This window comes from Carcharhinus amblyrhynchos, chromosome 28 (assembly GCF_965287045.1).
Source record: "Carcharhinus amblyrhynchos chromosome 28, sCarAmb.v2.hapA, whole genome shotgun sequence".
NCBI lineage: Eukaryota > Metazoa > Chordata > Chondrichthyes > Carcharhiniformes > Carcharhinidae > Carcharhinus > Carcharhinus amblyrhynchos.
Window position 1 is genome coordinate 19,419,407 of NC_137351.1, and position 23,757 is coordinate 19,443,163.

The 23,757-nt window shown below is 43.4% G+C and overlaps 2 protein-coding genes across 2 annotated transcripts in view; one reads left to right on the forward strand and one right to left on the reverse strand.

Moving 5' to 3' along the window:
* Nucleotides 1-11,403, reverse strand: part of LOC145359443 (regulator of G-protein signaling 7-binding protein-like) — a 112,567-nt gene extending 101,164 nt beyond the window's left edge. Inside the window, exon 1 of the mRNA XM_080213991.1 lies at nucleotides 11,336-11,403. The gene's annotated coding sequence lies outside the window, so the exon portion shown is untranslated. The remainder of the gene's footprint in view (nucleotides 1-11,335) is intronic.
* Nucleotides 3,488-23,757, forward strand: part of LOC145359444 (SHC-transforming protein 1-like) — an 85,398-nt gene continuing 65,128 nt past the window's right edge. The window contains exon 1 of the mRNA XM_080213992.1: nucleotides 3,488-4,039. Coding sequence (XP_080070118.1) covers nucleotides 3,488-4,039 — 552 coding nt within the window. The remainder of the gene's footprint in view (nucleotides 4,040-23,757) is intronic.

The window sequence follows — 23,757 nt, forward strand, 5'->3', positions numbered from 1 at the left end:
CTGTTTTTATTTATCGTAGATTCAAGTTAATTGACACAAGAAACAATGGGGACTTGAGGAGACACTTTTTTCACATGTGGCACAGTTGTTAGCACTGCTGCCTTGTAGTGCCAGGAACCCCAGTTGAATTCCTGGCTCAGGTGACTGGCTGTGCGGACTCTGCACGTTCTCCCCATGTTGCATGGGTTTCCTCCAGGTGGTCTGGTTTCCTCCCACAGTGGAAAGATGTGCTGGTTAGGTGCATTGGCCATGCTAAATTCTCCCTCAGCACACCCGAACAGGCGTCAGACTGTGGCAACACATGGGTTTTCACAGTAACTTAATTGCAGTGTTAATGTAAACCTGTTTGTGTCACTAATAAATAAACTTTAAAAACACAGTGAGTGGTTAGGATTGGGAATGTGCCACCTGAGAATGTGGTGGAGTCATTCAAGGGTGAATAAATTATCATCTGCAAAAGAAGCATGTGTGGGGTTACAAAGAAAAGGGAAGGGAGAGCTTGTGCAGATAGAAGGGGCCAAATAGCCTCCTATTGTGCTGTAACAATTCTATGATTTTTTGATAATGGAATTATAAATGGTGCCTCGGCTCCAAATCTTTCCCTAACGCCATAACCCAGCATGTAAAGGCTGTGTTAGGATTGAGTGTTGTCTAAACTGCTCTCCTCTCCCCACCTACTCCCTGCTTAACTAACAGAATTCTCAACAAAACGTAAGTGCAGAGACTGCGTGGATAGTGAGTTAACAGTGGGGGGCATGGATTTTAATTCCTTTCATCTGGAAACTGGATTAAATTATTTTTTGTCAACTACAGAGTCCAAAATGAATGGAATCAGTGAGTACAGACCAGTAAGGGCTGTATGGGAAAAGGAATTGTTTGCTCCAGTAGAGTAGACAAAGCTCTCCTTGGCTCAAAGGCTAAAATTGCATTGCTTGGGACAGAGTAGAAGAAGGTTTTTCTGCATCCAATCTGTCTAAGTGCTGTTGTAGCCTGGGGAAATGTGACACTAACATTGCATGGGTGAGAACTCCCAGGTTGATAGAAGCACTCAAGTCGCTCATGAATTGCTGGAAGAACCTTCTTGGAGGCACTTTTCAATGACTCTAGTCTACTCTAACTTCCTGAGCTTACTTTTTGACTCACTCTTAGTTTTTAATGAGACTGGGTTCTAGTAAACCTGGATTTGGAGATGTGACATGGTGGGACCGTGATTAAGACTGCTGCCTCACAGTGCCAGGTTCAATTCCAGCCTTTCGTGACTACCTGCGTGGAATTTGCACATTCTCCCCATGTCTGCATGGGTATCCTCTGGGTGCTCCGGTTTCCTCCCACAGTCCAAAGATATGTAAATTAGGTAGACTGGCCATGATAACATGCCCCTTAGTTTCCAATGATGTGTAGGTTAGGAGGATTAGCAATGGGAAATGTGCAGGGTTATGGGAAAAGAATCATAGAATCCCTATACTGCAGAAGGAGGCCATTTGACCCATTGAGTCTGCACCAACTCCCTGACAGAGCATCCCCCAATCCCTATCCCTGTAACTCCACGTATTTACCCAGCTAATCCACACGTCTTGGGACATTAATGGACAATTTAACATGGCCAATTCACCTAGTCTGCATATCTTTGGACTGTGAGAGGAAACTGGAGCACCCGGAACCAGAGCAAACCCACCCAGACACGGGGAGAACAGGCAAACTCCATGCAAACAGTCATGCAAGGTGATAATTGAACCCAAGTCCCTGGCACTGTGAGGCAGCAGTGCTAACCAATATGCTGCCACCATGCCACCCTTAGAGGCAGAGGACAGGGCATGGGTGGGATGCTCCTTCAGTGAGTTGACACGGACTGGAGGGGCTGAATGGCTTCTTCCTGCACTGTAGCGATCCTATGGTCCTATCTCCATCAGCATTTAAATAATATTTATTTCTCACTTTTTTTTAGTTGAGATGTGCTGGAGCCCAAAATGAGATACCATCAGCTGTCAACTGCTGTGATTTTCCCACCTCTGTTCAGCATCTCAGTTTTGCTTCCCTAATAACTGATTGCGTGGTAGCAGGTTATAATTTCCCTTTGCCGGACGTCAGTGCTGTTGTGATTCACAACGGGTTGCAGCGAGATCATCCTCTGATAGGTTCACCATCCCAAAATGCGGAAACCGGGCCAGATTAATTCCATCCCCCCACCTCTCCCCTTATTTTTTCCTGTCAGCCCACTCGATTCCTGGCTTCCTGTGTGTGTGCGTTTCAACCGCCTTGTCGTTTCCATTATGTCTTTAGAGTGAATATGAAAGGTTCAGGAAGTTACAGCAGACCGGAGATTAAAGCAACACTCAATAAAAGGAACTCCGAGGAAGATGCATCATTGTCTCCCCACGGGATCACTACCACATTCCCACGTCAGCCCCAGCCACCACCTCTGATTTTCCTTTTCCCTGAAAACTCATCAAGGTTTTAATCCCAATTTTCAATGTTTAGTGTTGGCTGTCTCCTCTCCCAGTGTATTTTTTCTCTCTCTCTCTTTGGATCTGCTATTCCTGGGCAGAAATGGCTTTTATGAAATTGCAGATGGGCAAATGTGGAGTGCTCCTCCTGTATGGTAAATGCGGTGGATGAGTCAGAAAACATTCTGCTGATTGGTTGAAAGGTAAACCACCCCAGGGATTGTCAGTCAATTACAGCAAATCTACACTTCATTCACAGATTCATTAGCATGGGGGGGGGGCGGCGGGGAGGGCTCATTCATAAAAGTTCATTCACAAAAAAAAAATTTGCAACAACTCCCCTTGTCCACTCCAGGCACAGACAGACCTCCCGGCTTGTAACATCCAGCCCAGGATAACAATGGTGTGAGGTCGGTTACAATGTGTGGTTGGGGAATGTTGTAAATGGTGTCGGTCTGTGTGCATTGCCAGTGAGGATGGAGCTGCCAGAGCCACATCTGTGGAGTTTGAACAGACCTTGAAGAGTGGGGACCAGGTGCAGAACACGTTCACCGTGAATAGTTGAAACCATATATCTTTTCTGCTAAGAGAGATCCAAACCGCTTTGCCAAGTGCGACTGTTGGGGCTGTTTCGCCTATTTTTTCCTCTCTCAATGTTATCCGCATCCTGGGCTGGATTAAAAGGGGATGGAGAGAAGGACAAGTTTGTAATCGGGCGACAGGCGGTTCAGGCTGAGCCGGTTACAGCAGCTTTTAGACTGTGTTCCTCCCAGTGCTCTCACATTTAAAGCGGTGATCCAAACTTTACATCATTGCAGTTTGATCTTTGTGTGTGTGTGTGTGTATGTGTGTTTGGGGGTAGTACCCGGGAGAGGGGTAAGAGAACAGTTGATGGTGCAGTAAACCAGCCTCAAAACACTGATTTTAGTAATGGCAAACAGATATTATCCTCACGCCAGTGAAACAATTTTTGGCCAAATCTAGTCCATGGGCACTGATTGAATTGGAAAGATCTGGAGCAGGATCGGTCACAGCAGTAGGCTATGAGAGATATTGGTTGTAATTTCACTGGACACACAGGACTCTTCAGACAGCCCGGCATGATTCACAGGGCAAAGTACAACCGTTTCAGGAACGATTCTTTAACATCTTTAGACGAGTCGCCTCCCAACGCTGCACTCAGGGTCAAGAACTCAGACACCAGCTCGCCTCCTGGCTCTTCGCCCGGCTCTCCGGCAGAGGAACTTCCCTCCAAGGCAGAGGACATCTCCACCGCTCTGTGCGCCTTCATCCCCAAGATGACCAACCTGAAACTGTCCAACCCGGCCAGCCTGTTCGGCCTCAAAAACTTCTCTCTGGGCGCCAGGGAGATACCCAGAGTGAAACTGAACAACACCTTTAGCGCTCAGAATCTCTCTCCCTCTGCTCTCGACCTAACCAGCTGCCTCTCTGCATCCTCTCACCCCAAACAGGAACTCCACAAGGTGGCCACAAGCACAATGCAGATTGGAGGGACACAACTCGCCAGTGAGACCAAAGGGACGCTGCACCTCCAGGGCGATCTGCTGGGTTCTGGAGCACTCTATACAGTGAGAGTAAGTTTTTCTTTAATCTCGATTAATAAAAACTCAAAGTGGATTCATTGTGATAGAAAATTTAATTTAAAATACATAAATCCTTTGCACTGTACGAAATCCAAATATCTGCATATTAGAATCATAGAATCCCTACAGCCCAGAAGGCCATTCGGCCCATCGAGCCGTCACCCAACATATTTGTCCTACTAATCCCCCTGACACTAAAGGGCATTATTAGCACGGCCAATCAGTCTAGTCCACACATCCTTGGACTGTGGGAGGAAGCCTACACAGACACGGGGAGAATATGCAAACTCCACACAGACAGTGATCCAAACTAGAAATCGAACCTGGATCCCTGGAGCTGTGAGGCAGCAACGCTAACCATTGTGTCACTGTGCTGCCCATCTAGTATCTATCTGCACATATTATCTAAATCTGTGATTTGGCAATTGACTTAATTTTTATGTGTAGACAACTTAAAAAAAAATCAGTGCAGCAATATTTCCGAGGGAGGGTCAGATTGGGCTCAAAAGGTTTCTCTCTCCAGAGCTGTTAGTACAGTACAGTCCTGAGTTAGTACAGTACAGACCTGAGTTAGTACAGTACAGTATGCTGATCTCTAATTCGCCCTTTGTAACCTTACTCTAAAAAGATTTATGAAAAAAGACAAAGTAAACTTATAGAATGTACAGATACAGACTATGTTGCATTTTCTCTCTTGGAACAGACATCCTGATAGAATATTGCAAGCCACAATATTGATTAGTTTTAGACTTTAGTAGCTGCATGCTGTTTATCCATATGTTTCCTGTCAACAGTGGCTGCTAGTGAGTCTCAGCAGATCGCGTGTGTGTAATTCAAGTATAGAATCCCCTACAGTGCAGAAGGAGGCCATTCGACCCATCGAATCTGCACCAACTCTCTGGCAGAGTATTTTATCCAGGCCTTATCCCCGCACAACCCCACATATTTCCCACAGTTACTCCCCCTAATCTCTACATTTTGGGACACTTAAGAGTCAATTTAGCATAACCAATCCATCTAACCTATGCACCTTTGAAGTGCAGGAGGAAACAGGAGCACCCGGAGGAAACCCAGGCAGACACAGGGAGAATGTGCAAACTCCACACAGACAGTAACCCAAGGCTGGAATTGAACCTGGGTCCCTGGCGCTGTGAGCCAGCAGTGCTAACCACTGTGCACCATACAAGATTTTAAAATAAAATATTTCTATATTCAACAGAGCTTTTAATTCCCTTTAATTTCTTAGTGTCAGTGCAATAATTATTAATAATTAGTGTTAAAGACATAATATAGCTGATCTGGTTTAGAACAATTCACAATTGTGGAATAAATACATTTTAGAAGGGTGACTAATATACATACAGGTTGAAATTGTGGCAAGTGTAGCATTAGTGTTGACCGCTATTTATAGAAGGTATAAATCTATCTGTAAAATAAAGGAAAAGTACCTGTCAGGAAAGGCATCTTCACAGTTTTTATTCTACACTTCCGTGTCACACTTATAGGCACATTTGGTGTAGTTAATTAGCTCTTCGCCAATTTCTTGCAACATTTAAAAAAAAATACATTAGTCAGAATGTCCATAAAGGCAGTTCAGATATATTTTCATGGACCATAAGCATAAAAGGGGATTAAATAAGAACATAAGAACATAAGAAATAGGAGCAGGAGTAGGCCATCTAGCCCTTCGAGCCTGCCCCGCCATTCAATATGATCATGGCTGATCTGTTGTGGCTCAGTTCCACTTTCCCGCCCTCTCCCCATAACCCTTAATCCCCTCTCTTATCAAGAACCCATCAACCCGCTTCTTAAAAATATTTAGTGAGGCAGCCTCCACCACTTCAACGGGCAGAGAATTCCAGAGATTCACCACCCTTTGAGTGAAGAAGTTCCTCCTCAACTCCGTTCTAAACCGCCTCCCCTTTATCTTGAGGCTGTGCCCCCTAGTCCTACTGTCTTTTTTGAGCAGGAAGAGTCTCTCCACCTCTATCCTATCCATCCCATTCATCATCTTATACGTCTCAATGAAATCTCCCCTCATTCTTCTAAACTCTAACGAGTACAAGCCTAGTTTATTCAGCCTCTCCTCATAGCTCAACCCCCTCAACTCCGGAATCAGCCTAGTAAACCTCCTCTGCACTCCCTCCAGGGCCAAAATATCCTTGCGCAGGTGCGGCGCCCAAAACTGCACACAGTACTCCAGCTGCGGCCTCACCAATGCCCTATACAGCTGCAGCAAGACCTCCCTACTTTTATATTCAATCCCCCTCGCTATGAAGGCCAGCATCCCATTCGCCTTCCTGACCACCTGCTGCACCTGCAAGCTGGGTTTTTGCGACTCATGCACAAGGACCCCGAGGTCCCTCTGCACCGTCGCCTGCTGCAGTTTTTCACCATGTAAGTAATCCGATTACCCTCATTTTTTCAGTCATGGTTCAGTTGGTAGCATGCTTGACTCTGAGTCAGAAGGTAGTGGGTCCAATTTAAAAATTCAGTGTAATTTATTAGTGTCACAAGTAGGCTTAACACGGCAATGAAGTTACTGTGAAAATCCCCTAGTCACTACACTCGCCTGTTCGGATGCGCTGAGGGGAATTTAGCATGGCCAATGCACCTAACCAGCATATCTTCCAAATATGCTGGATAGATGCATTGGGCATGCTAAATTCTGGTCATGCTGGTTAGGAAACCCACACAGACCCAGGGAGAATGTGTAGACTCGACACAGACAGTGATACAAGTTGGGAATCGAACCCAGGACCCTGACGCTTTGAGGCAGCTGTGCTAACCACCATGCCATCCCAGCTCCAGACCCAGGTGTAAAAATCTAAGCTGGCATTCCAATGTGGTACAGTGAGAGTGCTGCGCAGTTGGAAATGCCAGCAGTCAGAAGAAATGTGAAACAGAACCACGTGTTTTCTCATGTGTACGACAAAGATCCCATGCCAGTATTTTAAGGAGGAACAAGGATGTTTTTCCACCCACCACTCCCCTGCCCCCGCCATGTCCTGGCCATCACATATCTCGAATCAACATCAGAGAAACAGATTATCTGGTCATTATCACGTTGTATTTTATGGGAGCTTGCTCTGTGCAAATTGCTTGCCACATCCAGATATACTTGAACAATGACATAAAAAAAATTGGGCCAAGAGTGGGCCATTTGGCCCTTTGAGCGTACCCCACCATTCAATAAGATCATGGCTCGATCTGATTGAGGCCGTGACTCCACCTTCTCGTCTGCGCTCTGTAACCTTTGAGCCCCTTTAGGATATAAATATCTGTCTAATCAACCTGGGATATATTTATTGACTCAGACTCTGCTGCTCTCTGAGGCAAAGAATCTAAAATTAATGACCTTCAGATAAGTTCCTGCTCACCTCTGTCTTAAATGGGATACCCCTTTACTTTGAAACTTCCAAAGTTCTCCATTGGTAGTCAAGTGTTTTTAGGACATCCTGAAGTTGTGAAAGGTGCTATATAAATGCAAGTCTTTTTTTAACTTTCTACACCTATCAATTATACTCTGACCTAAGATTACTCATGTCTTATTGTTAAGAAAATGAAGGGACATGAATCTGTTGCAACATTGTAAAACACTTTTTAGAATAAACTAAAGTTTCATGATCAATGCATTAAATTTCCCTAGTTTATAATACATATCAGATAATTCACAGATGTTTCTTGAATGAAACAATGCATTAAACAATGTAAATAATAAAGGAAAATAGGAACTGGAGCCAGATGATAATCAGATCTTCTGAATTTGAGTATTGCTGAAAAAGACATTTTTTTTGAAGCTTTTCATTTTGCACTCAACAGGACAACTGTAACAATACCAATGCCAGGAGAAATAAAATGGTTACACTGTTTGAGAAGAGAGTGGTGATTGATCAGAAAGTGGACTCTGTTTGGTAGGGATATTGCCATGGAGAATGAACTTGTCAAACAATTGGCACTCTGTTCTTATATAATATAAAGTTATTGTTTCCCCTGACATTGGTATTCTTGTGATTATCCTGATAAATGCAAGATGAAGAGTTTTGACAAAGTGATTCTTTCCCCACAATACTCAAGTTCTGGACTGCCAAACAACTATCTTCTGAATTAAGTAACTTAGAGCTAAGAGGATTGATTGTAGATGTTCTACACAACTAGAGTACATTTTGAACATCACACTTCCTGCGGCACTATGTGCCATTACACTGAGTAAGTCATGCAAATTTTATGGCACCCTTGTATTTGGTTCAGTGTTATGGGCACAAAATTTCAGTCATTTGCAGCTGAAGCAGTAAAGGGCACAACTATCATAAAAAAGCACAACTGTGCATGAATTTTCCAATGAAGGGAACAATATCTGAGAATAAGCAATTGTTAGTCTGCATAATCTATTGCTTAAAAATGAAAACGAGAGCCAAAAAATTTGCTCCAAATATTTTTTGATAATCTTTTCAGTTAGAATACGTTAAAGATGTTTTCTGTTGGGGGTCTCCACACGTTGAGCTTTCAGCTCATGGGTGCTGAAATGTTTAGATCTCAAAATGTGATTGGACATGTAGTTTATATTCCCTTCTCCTCAGCAAGCAACGCTTTGAGGGCAAATATGGATTTGCTTTATATAAACAGTCAAAGCACTGTCAAGTGTGAATTTTTGTGAGGTAATGCCTTTTAGCTGTAAAAATCATGTAAATTATAGTCAATGCATGGGGCTATTAATTTATATCTATAATACAACTATAGGGGAGATTCCTCCCACCCACCGTCATTCTCCTTATTCTCTTGTTTATGTTTTTGTCCACGTGCAGACTTTGGTTTTGACATCAAGATTCCTGAGCTCCCTTGCATTGTCTCAGCCTAATCAGCAGTTGAGCACATGACCATTTTGCCTCTGCCATTACCTACATTTATTCTATTGGATGACAGATGATGACCTGATTTTACTGATTAGTACTGAACAACATTTTTCCCTCAGGGTGTTAAGTTTCCTCATGGCCTTTGCAATGTTATTTATGTATTTACATAGCTGTGACATGTGATGATGGTAAATGGTAGCTGAATCAACCCCCGCCAAGAGCAGAATTAAATGAGTTATGGTCAAGAGTTAATTGAGTATCCCAAGGACAGAGGGTGCATGAGAGTATTTAAAATCAGAGGGGTAACTAAGATAAGGTGAAGTGAAACCAGGGAGAAATCTGAAAGTGAGCCGCTGTAGCACGAGTAAGTGAAACTTGGACAAAGATGATGGGGTGGAGGAAGTACAGAGATAGCTTTTGATCCAGGCTTTCCTTTCCCCAGTAAAGTTACTTGCCATTGTCAAAAAGCATAGGCCAATGTTCAAGATCTTGGATTGTATTAGAAGTACATTTATCTGATTCACATTGTCCTCATTTAGTAATTATGATCCCTTTGTCACCTTTTAAATTATACCTTTCAGCATTCAGTACAAATTTAATCTATAGTTCAGTAAGCAGATGTTACATTCTGGTCTTATTCCAGTGTCATCTTCTAATGCGGGCTTAGAAAGTAAGATTTACCCTTGTCATTTGGAAGTATGATTCATTCTGAAGCTGTATGTACACATAAGATATTTCTGGCATTGTGCCCAATGTGTCAGAAAAATCTACAAAGTCTCATAGGAAGTAGATTAGCTCCAGTGAGTCACTGCTTCTGCCACTTCATCTATCATTCATGATACTGAATATATATTTAGCTCTTTAGCTCTTCTTTCATGCTGACATGCAGTAGTTTCTTTTCCATTAGCATATTAAGAATAAGCTATTACTAGACATCTGTTTATTTTGAACATCATGGGCCAAACTTTGGTCTTTCATGTGGAGAAACTTGTATGCATTTGAATAATACTTAAACATGTGCACACATGCATACTGCAGCATATCCAAAATACAATGAATGATTCTATCAGGTTAAAATGGAGATACGTTACCTCTCTGCTAGCCCAATTAATTACACGTGATAATGTGGACAAGTAGAAGAGTAATAGGGAGCCAACTGGCCTTGCATGAGAAAAAGGGATTGACTTTAATCATTGATCATTTTTTAAAAATTTTTTTGGATTATAAGAGCTCCTTGGTCATTCAGTTTATAATTCTGAAGACGTAGTGGAAACATCCTGCAAATGTCACCTTCAGAATGGACCAGACCAGCAACTGCAGAAAATAGTACAGTAGCTGAAAATAGGTCCATGACCCAGTCTACTAGACATCAGTGAAGTCCCTTGCCTCTTACCTTGGCAGAATAGAGCAATGCTGTTAAGCAGGCAATAAATCTGAAATCTATTTGGGGCGCCAGGTAGGATACAGTGAGAAGCACAGAAGAATATTAAAATGAAGACCATTCACTTTTGGTTTTCACAGAAAAATGGGCAGGTTGCACAAACGTAAACAGCCTGAGTAGGACTCTCATATAATGAAGTGAAATTTGACTTAGTCAGTCACTACAAACCAATAACAAGGATTATAATGGTCATAACGCTTTAGAAACATCTTGGAAATATGTTGAAGACACATAATTAAGAGCAGAACTAAATAAACCATTTTAAATTGAGGTCCTCTTATACCTAAATGCCACTGCTGTTTTTAAATATTCAGAACAAATTCTATAAATATTACCCATTTTGTAAGTCATGCAATGTTGATTATGCCTAAAGCCATAGCAGCATTTTAATTTAACCACAGAATCCCTACAGCGCGAAAGGAGACCAATTGGCTTATCGAGTCTGCACCGACTCTCTGACAGAGCATCTTACAAAAGCTTCACCCCCCACCCACTCCCTGTACCTTGTGCACTTACCTTGGCTAATCCACCTAACCTACAATTCTTGAAATCCTAATGGCAATTTAGCATGGCCAGTCCACCTAACCTGCACATCTTTGGACATTAAAATACAATTTACCATGGCCAATTCACCTAACCTGCATATCTTTGGACTGCAGGAGAAAACCGGAGCACCCTGGAGGAAACCCATACAGATATAGGGCAAACGTGCATAGTCCACACATAGTCACCCAAGGTTGGAATTGAACCCAGGTCCCTGGTGCTGTGAGGCAGCAGTGCTACCCATCGTGCCAACGTGCTGTCCTCAAATGAGTGCCACGATGTAATAAGAAGACCGTTGATTTTTGACAAAGTTGAGGAGATGGGGTGCATCTCTGGTTTTGTCAGTTTTGCTAAGGAGATCAGCCTGTAGGATTCTCCAATTTATTACTGCTGCACCATGATTGATTCCAAAATGTTGTAAATTGTTCATCTCTGGCATTAAATTCTTACCCTTCGCAATGTTCCTTTGGACACCAGAAACCACCTGGACACAGCATATGTGTATGGTTGTATTCTATTGTTCTTCAGGTCTTGCTCCAACATCCTTGCTCAGTGTAATAAAAACAAAAAAATACACAGCAGATCAGGAAGCGTCTGTGGAGAGAAAGAGTTTCAGGTCAATTAACTTCTCATTACAACTGAAGGAAGGTAGATATGGAGGAGTTTTTAAGCTAATGAGTGGTTAGGAAGAACAAAATGAAAGGGCTTTGATAGAATGGAGGACAAGGGTTAACAGACAAAAGACACCACATTGGAGAAGCCAAAGAAAATGGTCATGGGTATTGCAAAGAGGCAAAGGTTGCTCCCAGATGATGTGCGAATGTCTGTGTGGCAGCCGTCTGAATAAAATGTGAAATGATAAAAAAAAGGGCTGCACAGTGGCACAGTGGTTAGCACTGCTGCCGCACAGCACCAGAGACCCGGGTTCAATTCTGGCCTTGGGTGACTGACGCCTCTTAGCATCCAATGATGTGCAGGTTAGGTGGATTGGCCATACTAAATTGCCCCTTAGTATCCAATGATGTGTAGGTTAGGTGGATTAGTCATGGTTATGACAAATCCACATGCAGGTTTATGGGGAGGTAGGGCAGAGGTAAAATGCTCTTTCGGAGTCAGCACCTGTGGCTAGTATCTTGAAGTCTTAGTGAATACCTTCTAGGATCCCAAAGCTGGAGATCATTTGGGGTGTCTCCTGCTGTTGAGGTTAGTGAGAGCTGATAGATGGGAAAAGATGTTCAATTCACCCACACTATGAAGAGCTATGAATGATGGAGGAAGATGGTTCAAGTCTCAATGGGTTGTACATCTGCCATGGATTGCATTTGATTTTCCATTTTCGTATTAAAATTCCTGTCCCATTGGTTTAAGCAACTGTAACTGCCTCCATCTGAAACAAGATTACCGCTATCTGGTGAAATTAGTGACACACTTGTTTAGTTTCTCAAGCATAGATTTCTGTGTTGTCTGTCACATTTGTGAGAACACTGAATCTTGTAGGAAATTTCAGTTATGGGACTCTTTTTTTCAAATTGGATCAATATGGACTAATCAGCACACATGTTAACTTCTTATTCTTATTTATTATTTATTATTCTTATTCTTACTTAGAACTGTTTTGACACTGGTTAAAATATCAGTGCATTAAATGCTTTCAAAATAGGAAAAGTTGAGTGGATAACTCCTGATCCAAGCTGAAACTCCAGCTTTAAAACAGATTGTATTTTGACATTACACATTTTCTCCTATCAGTTCATGATGCCCTTAAAGTAAAAAGTACTGAGTGTCTTTTAACTCGGTCAAATCAGAACAGAAGTCGTATCCTGTTTTTCTTGTGGTATTCTCCTTGGCCACTTCCTCCCTTAGTTGCCATTTCCTCCTGTGTGTGCTTTTATTCCCTCGGCCCTACCATGCCTATCGAGCAGATTGTAAGACTGAAACTTACCAGTACATTAGCTCTCAATCAAAAGCATTGATCGTCAGAATTGAGTTGGCTTTTTCAAAGTCAGAAAGGCCAGTTTCATTAACTGTACATACACTTTCCAGTATACTGGCCTGAAGTCATTTCCTGATCTTTTGTTGGTTTTATCACGTTCCTTTTCTAATGGATCACGTGTAAAAGCAAGAGGGCAAACTTCAACAATTTTATCAATATGCTGTCTTCAGGTGAGGTATGGAGAAAAATAATTTGGCGCCAAGTCAAAGAAGGAGATACCAAAGTCTTGGTCTCAAAGCAAGATGGAGGTGGTGAGGCAGATGGATTTAGGCTGATTATTTCACAGCTTGAGCCCATGGCGGCTGTGAGTATAGACTACAATAGTAAAGTGGTTTGGGGATGTGCACAAAAAGGCCAGAGTCAGGGGAAGGGTGTTTTTCTTTATTCATTTGTGAGACATAGGTGTCACTGACTGGTCAGCTTTTATTGCGTGGAGATGCTGGCGTTGGCCTGGGGTAAGCACAGTAAGAAGTCTTACAACACCAGATTAAAGTCCAACAGGTTTATTTGGTAGCACAAGCTTTCAGAGTGCTGCTTCTTCATCAGGTGAGTGGGAGTTCTGTTCACAAACAGGGCATATAAGTACACAAATTCAATTTACAAAATAATGGTCAGAATGTGCATCTTCACAGGTAGTCAAACAGTCCTGGCTGCAAACAATACACATCTCTTTAACCTGTGCTTAACCCTCTCTCCATTCGCATTGTCTGTACCGTTAAGACTTGATTACCTGTAAAGACTCGCATTCCAATCATCATTTTGTAAATTGAATTTGTGTCTTTATATGCTCAATTTGTGAACAGAACTCCCACTCACCTGATGAAGGAGCAGCGCTCTGAAAGCTTGTGGCTTGTGCTACCAAATAAACCTGTTGGACTTTAACCTGGTGTTGTAAGATTCTTACTACAGCATTTATTGCCCATCCCTAGTTTCCCAAGGGAAATTGAGAGTCAACCACATCGCTGTGGCTCTGGAGTCACAAGTAGGCCAGACCAGTAAGGATGGCAGATTTTCTTCCCTAAAGGACATTAGAGAACCAGATGAGTTTGTCTGGCAATCGACAATGGTTTTGTGGTCATCAGTAGATTCTTAATTCCGGATTTTTTTATTGAATTCAAATTCTACCATCCGCTGTGGTGGGATTTGAACCCAGGTCCCCAGAACATTAGCTGAGTCTCTGGTAAGCCATCGCCTTCCCTCAGAGGGATTAGGTTTAGAGGTGGGGAGGAACAAAGCATGAAAAAACACTAAGGTTAGGAATTGAAACTGTGGGGCAAAGGTAGGTCAGTGAAGTAATCGATGAGTGGAATTTGATGCAAAGATTGGATGCAAAAGAATTTGGAGGAGCTGATGTTTACAGAGGTGGTTTGAAGAGCTGGTGCAGTTGGGTCTGGAGGCGAGTTTCAGTAGCGCATAGCACGAGGCTTTAAAGCAGGTGTGGTGGATGTGGTAATAACTAAGGTTGTGATGGGAGAGAATCTGGGGTTGGAATCTCGGGGTCAAATGGAGTGCTGAAATGGCAAAGAATGTGACTCAGCCTGAAACACTGGCTGGAGAGGGAGATGGAATCCAATAGCAAGAGTATGGATTTCTGACTGAGAATGAAGCTGGTTGCATCAGTCTTACCAGTGTTAAACTGGGTGAAATTGCATCTCTTCCAAAACTGGATGTGAGGCAGAAAACCTGACAATATTGACGCAGTGGACGAACAAGACAGATATAGAGCAAGAGGTGGTTGTTAGCAGCATCTAAGCGTAAGATATGTATATGGACACATTGCCAAAGAAGGAGTAGAAGGGAGCCAAGGATTCATCCGTTTGGTATTTGAAAGATAATGGTGTTGGGGCACAAAGCATAAGAACATAAGAACATAAGAAATAGGAGCAGGAGCAGGCCATCCGGCCCCTCGAGCCTGCCCCACCATTCAACAAGATCATGGCTGATCTGTCGTGGCTCAGTTCCACATTCCCGCCCTCTCCCCATAACCCTTAATCCCCTCTCTTATCAAAAACCCATCAACCCTCTTCTTAAAAATATTTAGCGAGGTCGCCTCCACCACTTCAACAGGCAGAGAATTCCAGAGATTCACCACCCTTTGAGTGAAGAAGTTCTTCCTCAACTCCGTTCTAAACCGCCCCCCCTTTATCTTGAGGCTGTGCCCCCTAGTCCTACTGTCCTTTCTGAGCGGGAAGAGTCTCTCCACCTCTATCCTATCCATCCCATTCACCATCTTATATGTCTCAATGAGATCTCCCCTCATTCTTCTAAACTCTAACGAGTACAAGCCTAGTTTATTCAGCCTCTCCTCATAGCTCAACCCCCTCAACTCCGGCATCAGCCTAGTAAACCTCCTCTGCACTCCCTCTAAGGCCAAAATATCCTTGCGTAAGTACGGCGCCCAAAACTGCACACAGTACTCCAGCTGCGGCCTCACCAATGCCCTATACAGCCGCAGCAAGACCTCCCTACTTTTATATTCAAAGCAATTGGGTATGTCTTGTGTATGCCCATAGAGGTGAGAGTGTCGGCAATCCCACTGAGCTGGAAAATAGAAGAGAGGTGCTGGAAAAGGATGAGAGAGCTTGAAGTACTAACACACCATAGTCTGTTACAGAGAATGCCACGTGGAACACTGATTAGGGCTGTCTTACTGTAGCAACAGGAATGGAAACCTGTTTGGAGAAATTTAAACATGGTGTTATGGAAAGCAATGACATCTGCAAGGTCTTTGAAGGGAAAAGGGTTGCTGGGGATTGAGTAAGTTTGCAAGGATCTTGCAGGTTTTCTGGGCTAGTGGTGGTGATGTCTGTGGTTTTGAAAGAAAGGAGATGGTACCGAAGGGAGATAACCATTTATAGTATCATTTAGCGGGTAGTTGGGAAGCTCTGCAACTTAATAGGATTGAATCAAGGGAACAGGAAATGGATTTGAGATTTGATGATGGGGTGAAGTTGGCTTGTGGAGAGTATGGAAACGGCTTGTAATATCCACAAAATAGTGTAAAGGTGGGAGGTAAGTTGGGGAGAGGTGTTGAACTAAAAATCTTTTGAGGGGCAGAATATCAGAGGACATAGAAGGAGGCCATTCAGCCCATCAAGTCAGCACCAACTCTCCAAAAGAGCATCTTACTCGGGCCCAACCCTACCCTGTCGCCATGACCCCATGCATTTCCCATTGGCTAAACTTCCACATTTTTGGAGCATGGATGGAAACCGCAGTACCCAGAGGAAACCCATGCCACTGAACGTGTAAATTCCACACAGACAGTGACCCAAGCCGGGAATCGAACTGGTTCCCTGGCACTGTGAAACAGCAGTGCTAACCACTGTGCTACTGTGTCATCCTATTCTAATAAAGCTGTTCCAAGTTTTGAATTACCTTAATGTACTTCTGAGTGTATTCTGAAGACAGAAAAAATGGTTTGACATTTTGTGATATAGGATGTAAGAACTCAAGAACTAGGAGCAGGTGTAGGTAATTCAGCTCCTCAAGCCTGCTTCCTCATTCAACACGACCATGGCTGATCTTGCCTCTGCCTCAACTCCACTTTCTTGCCCATTCTTCATAAACCCATTACTAATTAAAAATCTGTCTTTCTCCTTCTTGAATTTACTCAATGTCCCGGCATCCACCGCACTCTGAAGTAGTGAATTCCATATGGATGTGCTATGCAGTTTTGACAATGACCACAGTTTTTGATTCTTGTACCTACACTGAACACCCACTGAGGAGCTTGAGCAGAAATTGGAATTGAGGTCATCCTGGGGTCATGCCTTTCCCATATGAGCATCCTAGGAATTGGTGCAACTGGCAGGATAATATCCAGCAAAAATTCATCCCCAAACTAGCCATACCTCCAATGATGGAAGTGCATGATATGCCAGAATCGCTCTAAGCAGAAATTGGGTCCACAAGTGTTTGAAATACCTATCACCAAATACGCTATTTGAATTTGTTAGTCTTGTGGCATCTTTGGTCAGCATAGCCCTGTCAATGTTGCAGCAAGACCCTGTTCCAGCATCCTGTCTTCAGAATGAGGTAAGTGTCCAGTTGCACCAAAAATTGCAGGTGCCTGTGTCCATTTAGAAATTTCCAACCTTGGAATTTGCAACCAAGAGTTACAGATGCCATGCCAGCTTGAATCCCTGCCATACTTCCTAGGACATAGTTGAGTGTGACAAATTTTGACTCTGTTGTTTCCAATAACTAATGAGATTGTTGATTCCAATTCTTGTGATGTGATCCAATTTTGGGTGCGCTTGACTCCTAATACTTTCTGCAGGGAGAAATGGATAAATCACATGTAAGCTTGGATCATGTTGATCTTTGGGAGGGTTCAAATTGCAGATTAGAAAGACAAAGTTCTTGTTCCTTCCTCAGCAATCCCAAATTAGGTTAGAAGATCCTGACACGTTTGATGTTTAGTAAATTGATCTTTTTAAACAACTCTTGAGTGAGTAATGGTGACCGTTATCCTCTGTTCACACCCAGCTGATTCCTGCTACTTCAGAAGATTGTTCTGTTCATCAGATTTGGCATTACATGTCTCAAAGACTTTTAGACAGTAACCCAAATCTAAAAATAACTGCTCTTGGAAGAATTTAATTTCATGAATTTCCTCTTTCATTTGGAGATGAGTCTTTAAATATTGAACATGTGAATGAGTCATCCCAAAGTATATTCTGAATTTTGAAAAACAGCAGCAAAGGCAAAATATTAAGTTCTTGCTAATTCTCTTTTCAAATATCACTAGAAGTAAGAGATTCTGGAAACATTTTTTTCTTTGTTCTTTCATGGGATGTGGGCATCACTGACAAGGCCCATCCTTAGCTGTCCTTGAATTGAGTGCTTGCTAGGCCATTTCAGAGTCAACCACATTTTTGTGGCTCTAGAGTTGCACATAGGACAGACCAGGTAAAGGTGACAGATTTCCTTCCCTGAGGGGACATGAGTGAACCAGATGGGTCTTTTTTCCCAATAATTGATGGTTCCACCGGCTGCCATGGTAGGATTTGAACCTGTGTCCTCAGAGCATTAGCCTGTGCTTCTGGATTACTAGTCCGGTGACATGACCATCATGCCAACACCTAATCTAACTCACCAGGCTTGAAGCTCAAGGGGGTCGGGTGGAACATCAGTTTTACACCCTGCAGAATTTTACTCCATTTGAAATCAACGTGGGATATTAAGTGGGGTATAAAACTGTCATTCTGCCTGATCTCAGGGGTTTCCGACCCATTGAGTTCAGTTAAAATGATTTCCTTTGAGTCAGAAGTATTTCAGGTATCTCTTGGTAATGAACACAATTCACCCAATGAATGCCATTTTGGTTACCGTTGTGCAATGCTGCCAATCTGACAATGGTAACTGTGAAGTGGGAAGTTTAGTCTTTAAGGAGTAAGCTACAATGTGCAATCGATTTTCCAGGGCACGCGCAAGTAGAGGTTGGGTTCTCCAGTCAGTACTTCTTTTTTCCCCCAGCTTAGGAGTTCAGCAACTTTTTCACCCTTGGTCAGGATAAATGACACAAAAACAGGCCACTCAGCCCAGCCAGTTCAGGCTGGTATTCATGCTGCACTCAAACCACCTCCCATTTTTTCTCATCTAAATCTACCATGTGAGCTCCATTCCTTCTCTCTTCACATATTGCTCATTCAACTTCTCCATTACTTCAACCACTGACTGTGGTAGCAAGTTCCATAGGGCAGCAGAGCCCCAGGTTCGATTCTGACTTTGGGTTATTGTCTGTAGAGTTTGCATGTTCTTCCTACATCTGCATGGGTTTCCTCTGGGTTCCTCCAGTTTTCTCCCAAAAATGTGGAGTTAGGTGGATTGGTCATGCTAAGTTGCCCCCAGTATGTAGGTTAGGTGGATTAGCTATGATGGATCTGCTGGGTTGTGTGTGTGTGGGGAGAGAATTCTCTTTGGAGGATTGGTGAAGACTGAATGGCCTCCTTCTGCACTGTAGGGATTCTATGATTCTCACCACTCTGAGTGAAGAAGTTTCTCCTGAATCCCTTATCAAATTTCTTGGTGGCTATCTTATAAAGTGGCCTTTGGTTATGTTCTCACCCTCAAGAGGAGACATCCTGTCTGTATCTGTTCTATCAAAACCTTTTACTTTAGGTTTTAAAGACCTCTATTAATTCATCCCTCAGCCGCCTTTATTTTTTCAAAAGAAAAGAGACTTACACTGTCAATTTTTTCCTGATTTACCTATTCACATCTCTGGAATCATCCTTGTAAATCGGTCTTCAATATCTCCATATCCTTTTCATAATATGGCAACAAGAACCACGGTTCAATACAGGTTTAGCATCATTTCAAAGTTCAATTATAACCCACAGAATGGTCAAAACTATCTGCCTGAAATGCTCAGGTGGATTAATTGACTAGTTCTAAAACCCAGCTTCACTTCAGATTCCACAGGGTATCAAATAATCAAGGCTCTCGCATAACACTTTGTGTTTATACATTATTGAGTTGGCATGTGGCCTACACCTGGATTGGAGTATTGAAAAGAAGGGCAGTTGCACTGGCTGGGAAAGGGCCGCACACGTGCAGTTTAGATTTTTTACATTGGTTGGGCCCATGTGCATGACCAACTGGACTTGGAGCTGAAGACAAAGGTCCCATGCGTCCACACAAAAAGCGAAAACATAAGGGCACAAAAACCCAGGGAGAGGTTAAAAAAAACGGGGAGAAGTTAAAAACCAAGTTCCCAGTAAGGGAAGAAGACATAGAAAATAGGATAACCATAGAACCCTACAGTGCCGAAGGAAACCATTTTGGCCCATCGAGTCTGCACTGACCACAATCCCACCCAGACCCTATCACCACAGCCCCATGTATTTACCCTAGCTAGTCTCCCTGACACTAAGGGTAAATTTAGCATGGCCAATCAACCTAACTCGCACAAAACCAGAGCACCCGGAGGAAACACATGCAGACACAGGGAGAACATGCAAACTCCACACAGGCAGTCACCCAAGGCCGGAATTGAACGCGGGTCCCTTGTGCTTTGAGGCAGCAGTGCTAACCAATGTGCCACTGTGCTGCCTCAAAGATTTTATTACGTTATAGAAACGTGCCATGACATATAAAAGGTTGGGAATCGCTACTCAGGGAATGAGCTGGAGTGCTTACTAAGACAGTGTAGACACTTCCTGATTTCAATGAGGTGTTTGATGTAAATATCCTCCAATTATGCCACTGTGACCAAGATGAGTCAGAGATGAAATCAGCTTTCTTCCAGAATAATTTATTATTAGAACAATGTATTGATTTTTATATGCTTTTTGTTGCCTCCTCGAATTAAACTCAAAGAAACAAGGGTGTATTTACTTGTATAACCTCAAGAGAATGAGTCACATACTAAATGATTTCTTCCCTGTAAGCTTGGGGAGCGTTATGATAATCAGTTTGTAGGACAGGCTATGAGTCTCTGTTTGTTAGTAATCTTGAGTTCACTCTTGTTTCAAGTGCAAACATGTCTTTGTTTGGAGTGTGAATTATTTGCTGAATAAATTCCCATGTCCTTTTGTTTCTAGTCTGTCTGAGTGTATAGTGGGAAGAAGTAAGATAATTGAATGACTTGGACTGTTGCAGTAGTATTCTGATTACTCACGGTGACCAAGACTGAGAATGGCTCCATAGAACAGTTACGATGCAGAAGGAGGCCGTTTGGCCCATCCTGTCCAGGCCAGTCCAAGGACACCCGGGTGCCCTTTCTAATCCCACTTTCCCACCTTATTTGAATGGATCAGTTGGTTTCCAAAGCTTGTGGTCTGTCAATACAAGAGAGTGGGCCACTTTTGACAATGCGGGTATATTGTGTCAAATTCCTGATTATATTATCAGGAGAAATTGGTGGTTAATTTCCAGTAGAACCTGAAAGAGCTGAGAAGTGAAATATGGAAAAGGGCTACATGATCAATCTTTCACTGTACAGCGATGTAAAGACTTAGTTTGTGCACGTGTGAAAGGTGTACATCTTGCAAAGAATATTTTCTGAAAAAGCCAAGTAATTCATCAAAATAATTTTCAATGCCTCACAAAAGAAGAAAGACATAATTCCCTACTCATCGCCATTCGTCAGTGCTCTTTCTATCAACTTAACAGAGATGATGATATCTCGTAAATGTTAGTATGTGCAGTAATCAAATTGGCCCATGTTGCTATTAGAACAAGGCTTCACAAACTGTGGATCATGACAGCAGGGTATCAGGATGAGATTTTGGGGTCACCAGCTCTGAAGCAAAAATGGCCACCATGGAGCTTGGACTGAGCGCTAACAATTGCGAGGCCCCTTTGAATCCTTGGGCACAATTTTACCACTTGTTCACGCCAAGCTCCCACAGCAGCAAAGTCGAAGAATTAGGCATCAAGCCAAATCTCCATTCACTGCAGCGGGGTGGTAAAGTCCTGCTGGCATGAATGGTCAGAAAGTTCCAACCCTTATGTTTTTTCCTACTTGTGTGCATGGTTTATTGGACAGATTTTTGAGACTTAATTGATGCTGCTGCTGCAAACAAAGCATGCAAATAGATGGGCTTTTTTGTTTAACACTGGAGTTTAAACAGTTTCCACTGACTGGCTCCCAGCTCAGGAGCTAAACCTCACCCCCCTCTCCCCTCCACCACCACCACCACCTGCCCACTCAGGAGCTGAAGCTACCCCTTCACCCAGGGTCACTCAAAGCCATTAAAATAGGGTTAGACTGCAAAACAGTTTGGAAGCACTGCATTAGAAATTGATTTATCTAGTGAATTCCTGCTGAAAATAGTGCAAATCTTTTCATCTGTAAACATGTTAGGCGCAATTTAGCCGGTGTGCTAGCTGCAGGTGCAAATCCCATAATGGCAGCTAAATCTTGCATGAGGCCAAAAACAGGATTTGCATCAGTGAGGTTACTGATCTTCCCAACACCACCTCCTCTGATGTCATGATCAGGTTCATGCCCTGGAAGGGTGAGAGGGTGATTGATATATTTCATAGTAAGTTTGGATCTCATTATTGGGCTTTAGGGTGGCATGGTGGTTAGTGCCGCTGCGTCACGGTGCCAGGGACCCGGATTCAATTCTGGTCTCGGGTGACTGTCTGTGTGGAGTTTGCACATTCTCCCTGTGTCTATGTGGGCTTCCTTCGGTTGCTCCAGTTTCCTCCCACAGTCCAAAGATGTACAGGTTAGGTTGATTGGCTACGTTAAATTGACCCCATTGTCAGGGGTACTAACAGAGGTTATGTGGGGTTATGGGAATAGGGCTGGGTGGGATTGTGGTCGGCGTAGACTCAATGGCCAAACAGCCTCCTTCTGCCCTGTAGGGATTCTATGATTAACACCGTTATTTCCTTCAGTGTTCCATCCCACCCACTTGGAGTGATACCACACCAGCACAAATCACAACTTGTTTTCAAAAAACGAAAACCAATTGTGGTGACCACATAGGTGCTGCTCAGGAAATTTTAGCCACCCCCTCCTTCCGGTGGTAGGGACATGCCTGGGCTAACATGGTGCCAAGGAGACGCTGCACGAGTGGGCCATGTGGAGTCCCATTTGGGTGTTGGGGGTGGGGGGATGATGGTCCCTATGTGTGGTGGGTGTGATGGCTGGGAGATGCCAATGATGCCTTTGAGGGGTGAGGGTCAATGCCTGGGGTATCATTCTGATGCCTGCGGTGGAGAGGTGGGGTGTCAATGCTTGGAGAGTGGGACTGCTCTGATGCTTGTATGTTTGAGGGGGGAGTTCCTGATGCTTGTGTGGTACGGGTCGCCCTGGAGCATGTGGGGGGAGTCCTCTGTGTTTGCGGGGATGAGGGGGGGGAAATTTAATTCCAGCACAGATTGGGACACTCTTTAAAACTGGTGCCCTGTGGAGCAGGTCTTGCCAGCTGTGTCAGGCCCTACCCCGCTTCTCTGTTCCAGCTTCTCTGTTCACTGAGTGCCAGAACATCTGGAGTGAAAACTCAGAAACGATGGAGAGATACTTGCTAGTTTTCATTCAGAATCTGACACTCTGCCAGATTTCGGGAAAATTCCACCCACTGGGTCTTATTAATTTGCTCAAGGTGCAGCCTCTAACCATAGAATTTTAATGCAATTCAAACTAAAAATCCAGATTCAGCAGAAAATAAATTTCATATTGCCAATTTTGATATATACCATCTTGCATCCTTTCAATAAGATAATCATCCAAACGAAATCTCCAAAAGCAAGTTGTGAATCACAAATGCAATTTTTCTGGATCATTAGACTCTTGATATTTGTGTTTTAAAATATTGGACTAGATTTTTACGTTCACCAGCTCGGATTGCATTTGGCAGGGAGCACATAAATAGATCGAGTGCAACCCCATCACCTTCCCATTCAGGCCCCGTCACCTTACCGCTTGGCCTCCCCCTTCCCCTCCATTCACCCCATCAGCCCCCACTCACCCCATTATACATGGGCTAGGCAGGCACTGATATCATCAGCCCACCATATTTAAATAACACGCTCAATTGACTCTGATAATATGCTGGCCACACCATGAGATGGTTGGCATGGGCAGTTAGGCATGAGTGGGCAGGCTGCCTTTTTCAAACTTTCTAAAAGATATGTGAGGGATATGGCTTTGAAGGTTGAAGAGTGTGCTTTGCACATTGGGGACAGCCCTTCGATGATAGTACCCTCACGCCTTTCTCCCTAATGGTCCCTATAAAACACACTATCCCTACCCCTTTCCCTGAACTGCTCAAACACCCCTATCCGCCCAAGACCCCAGACTTTCCTGGCTCTGGGATCCACCCTTTTGGGCCTACTTGCAGTCCTGGCTGCACCCACTAGTGTGTCCTTGCTGTTGCTGGCAGCTTACAAGGGTACAATGTCTTCACCAGTGAGG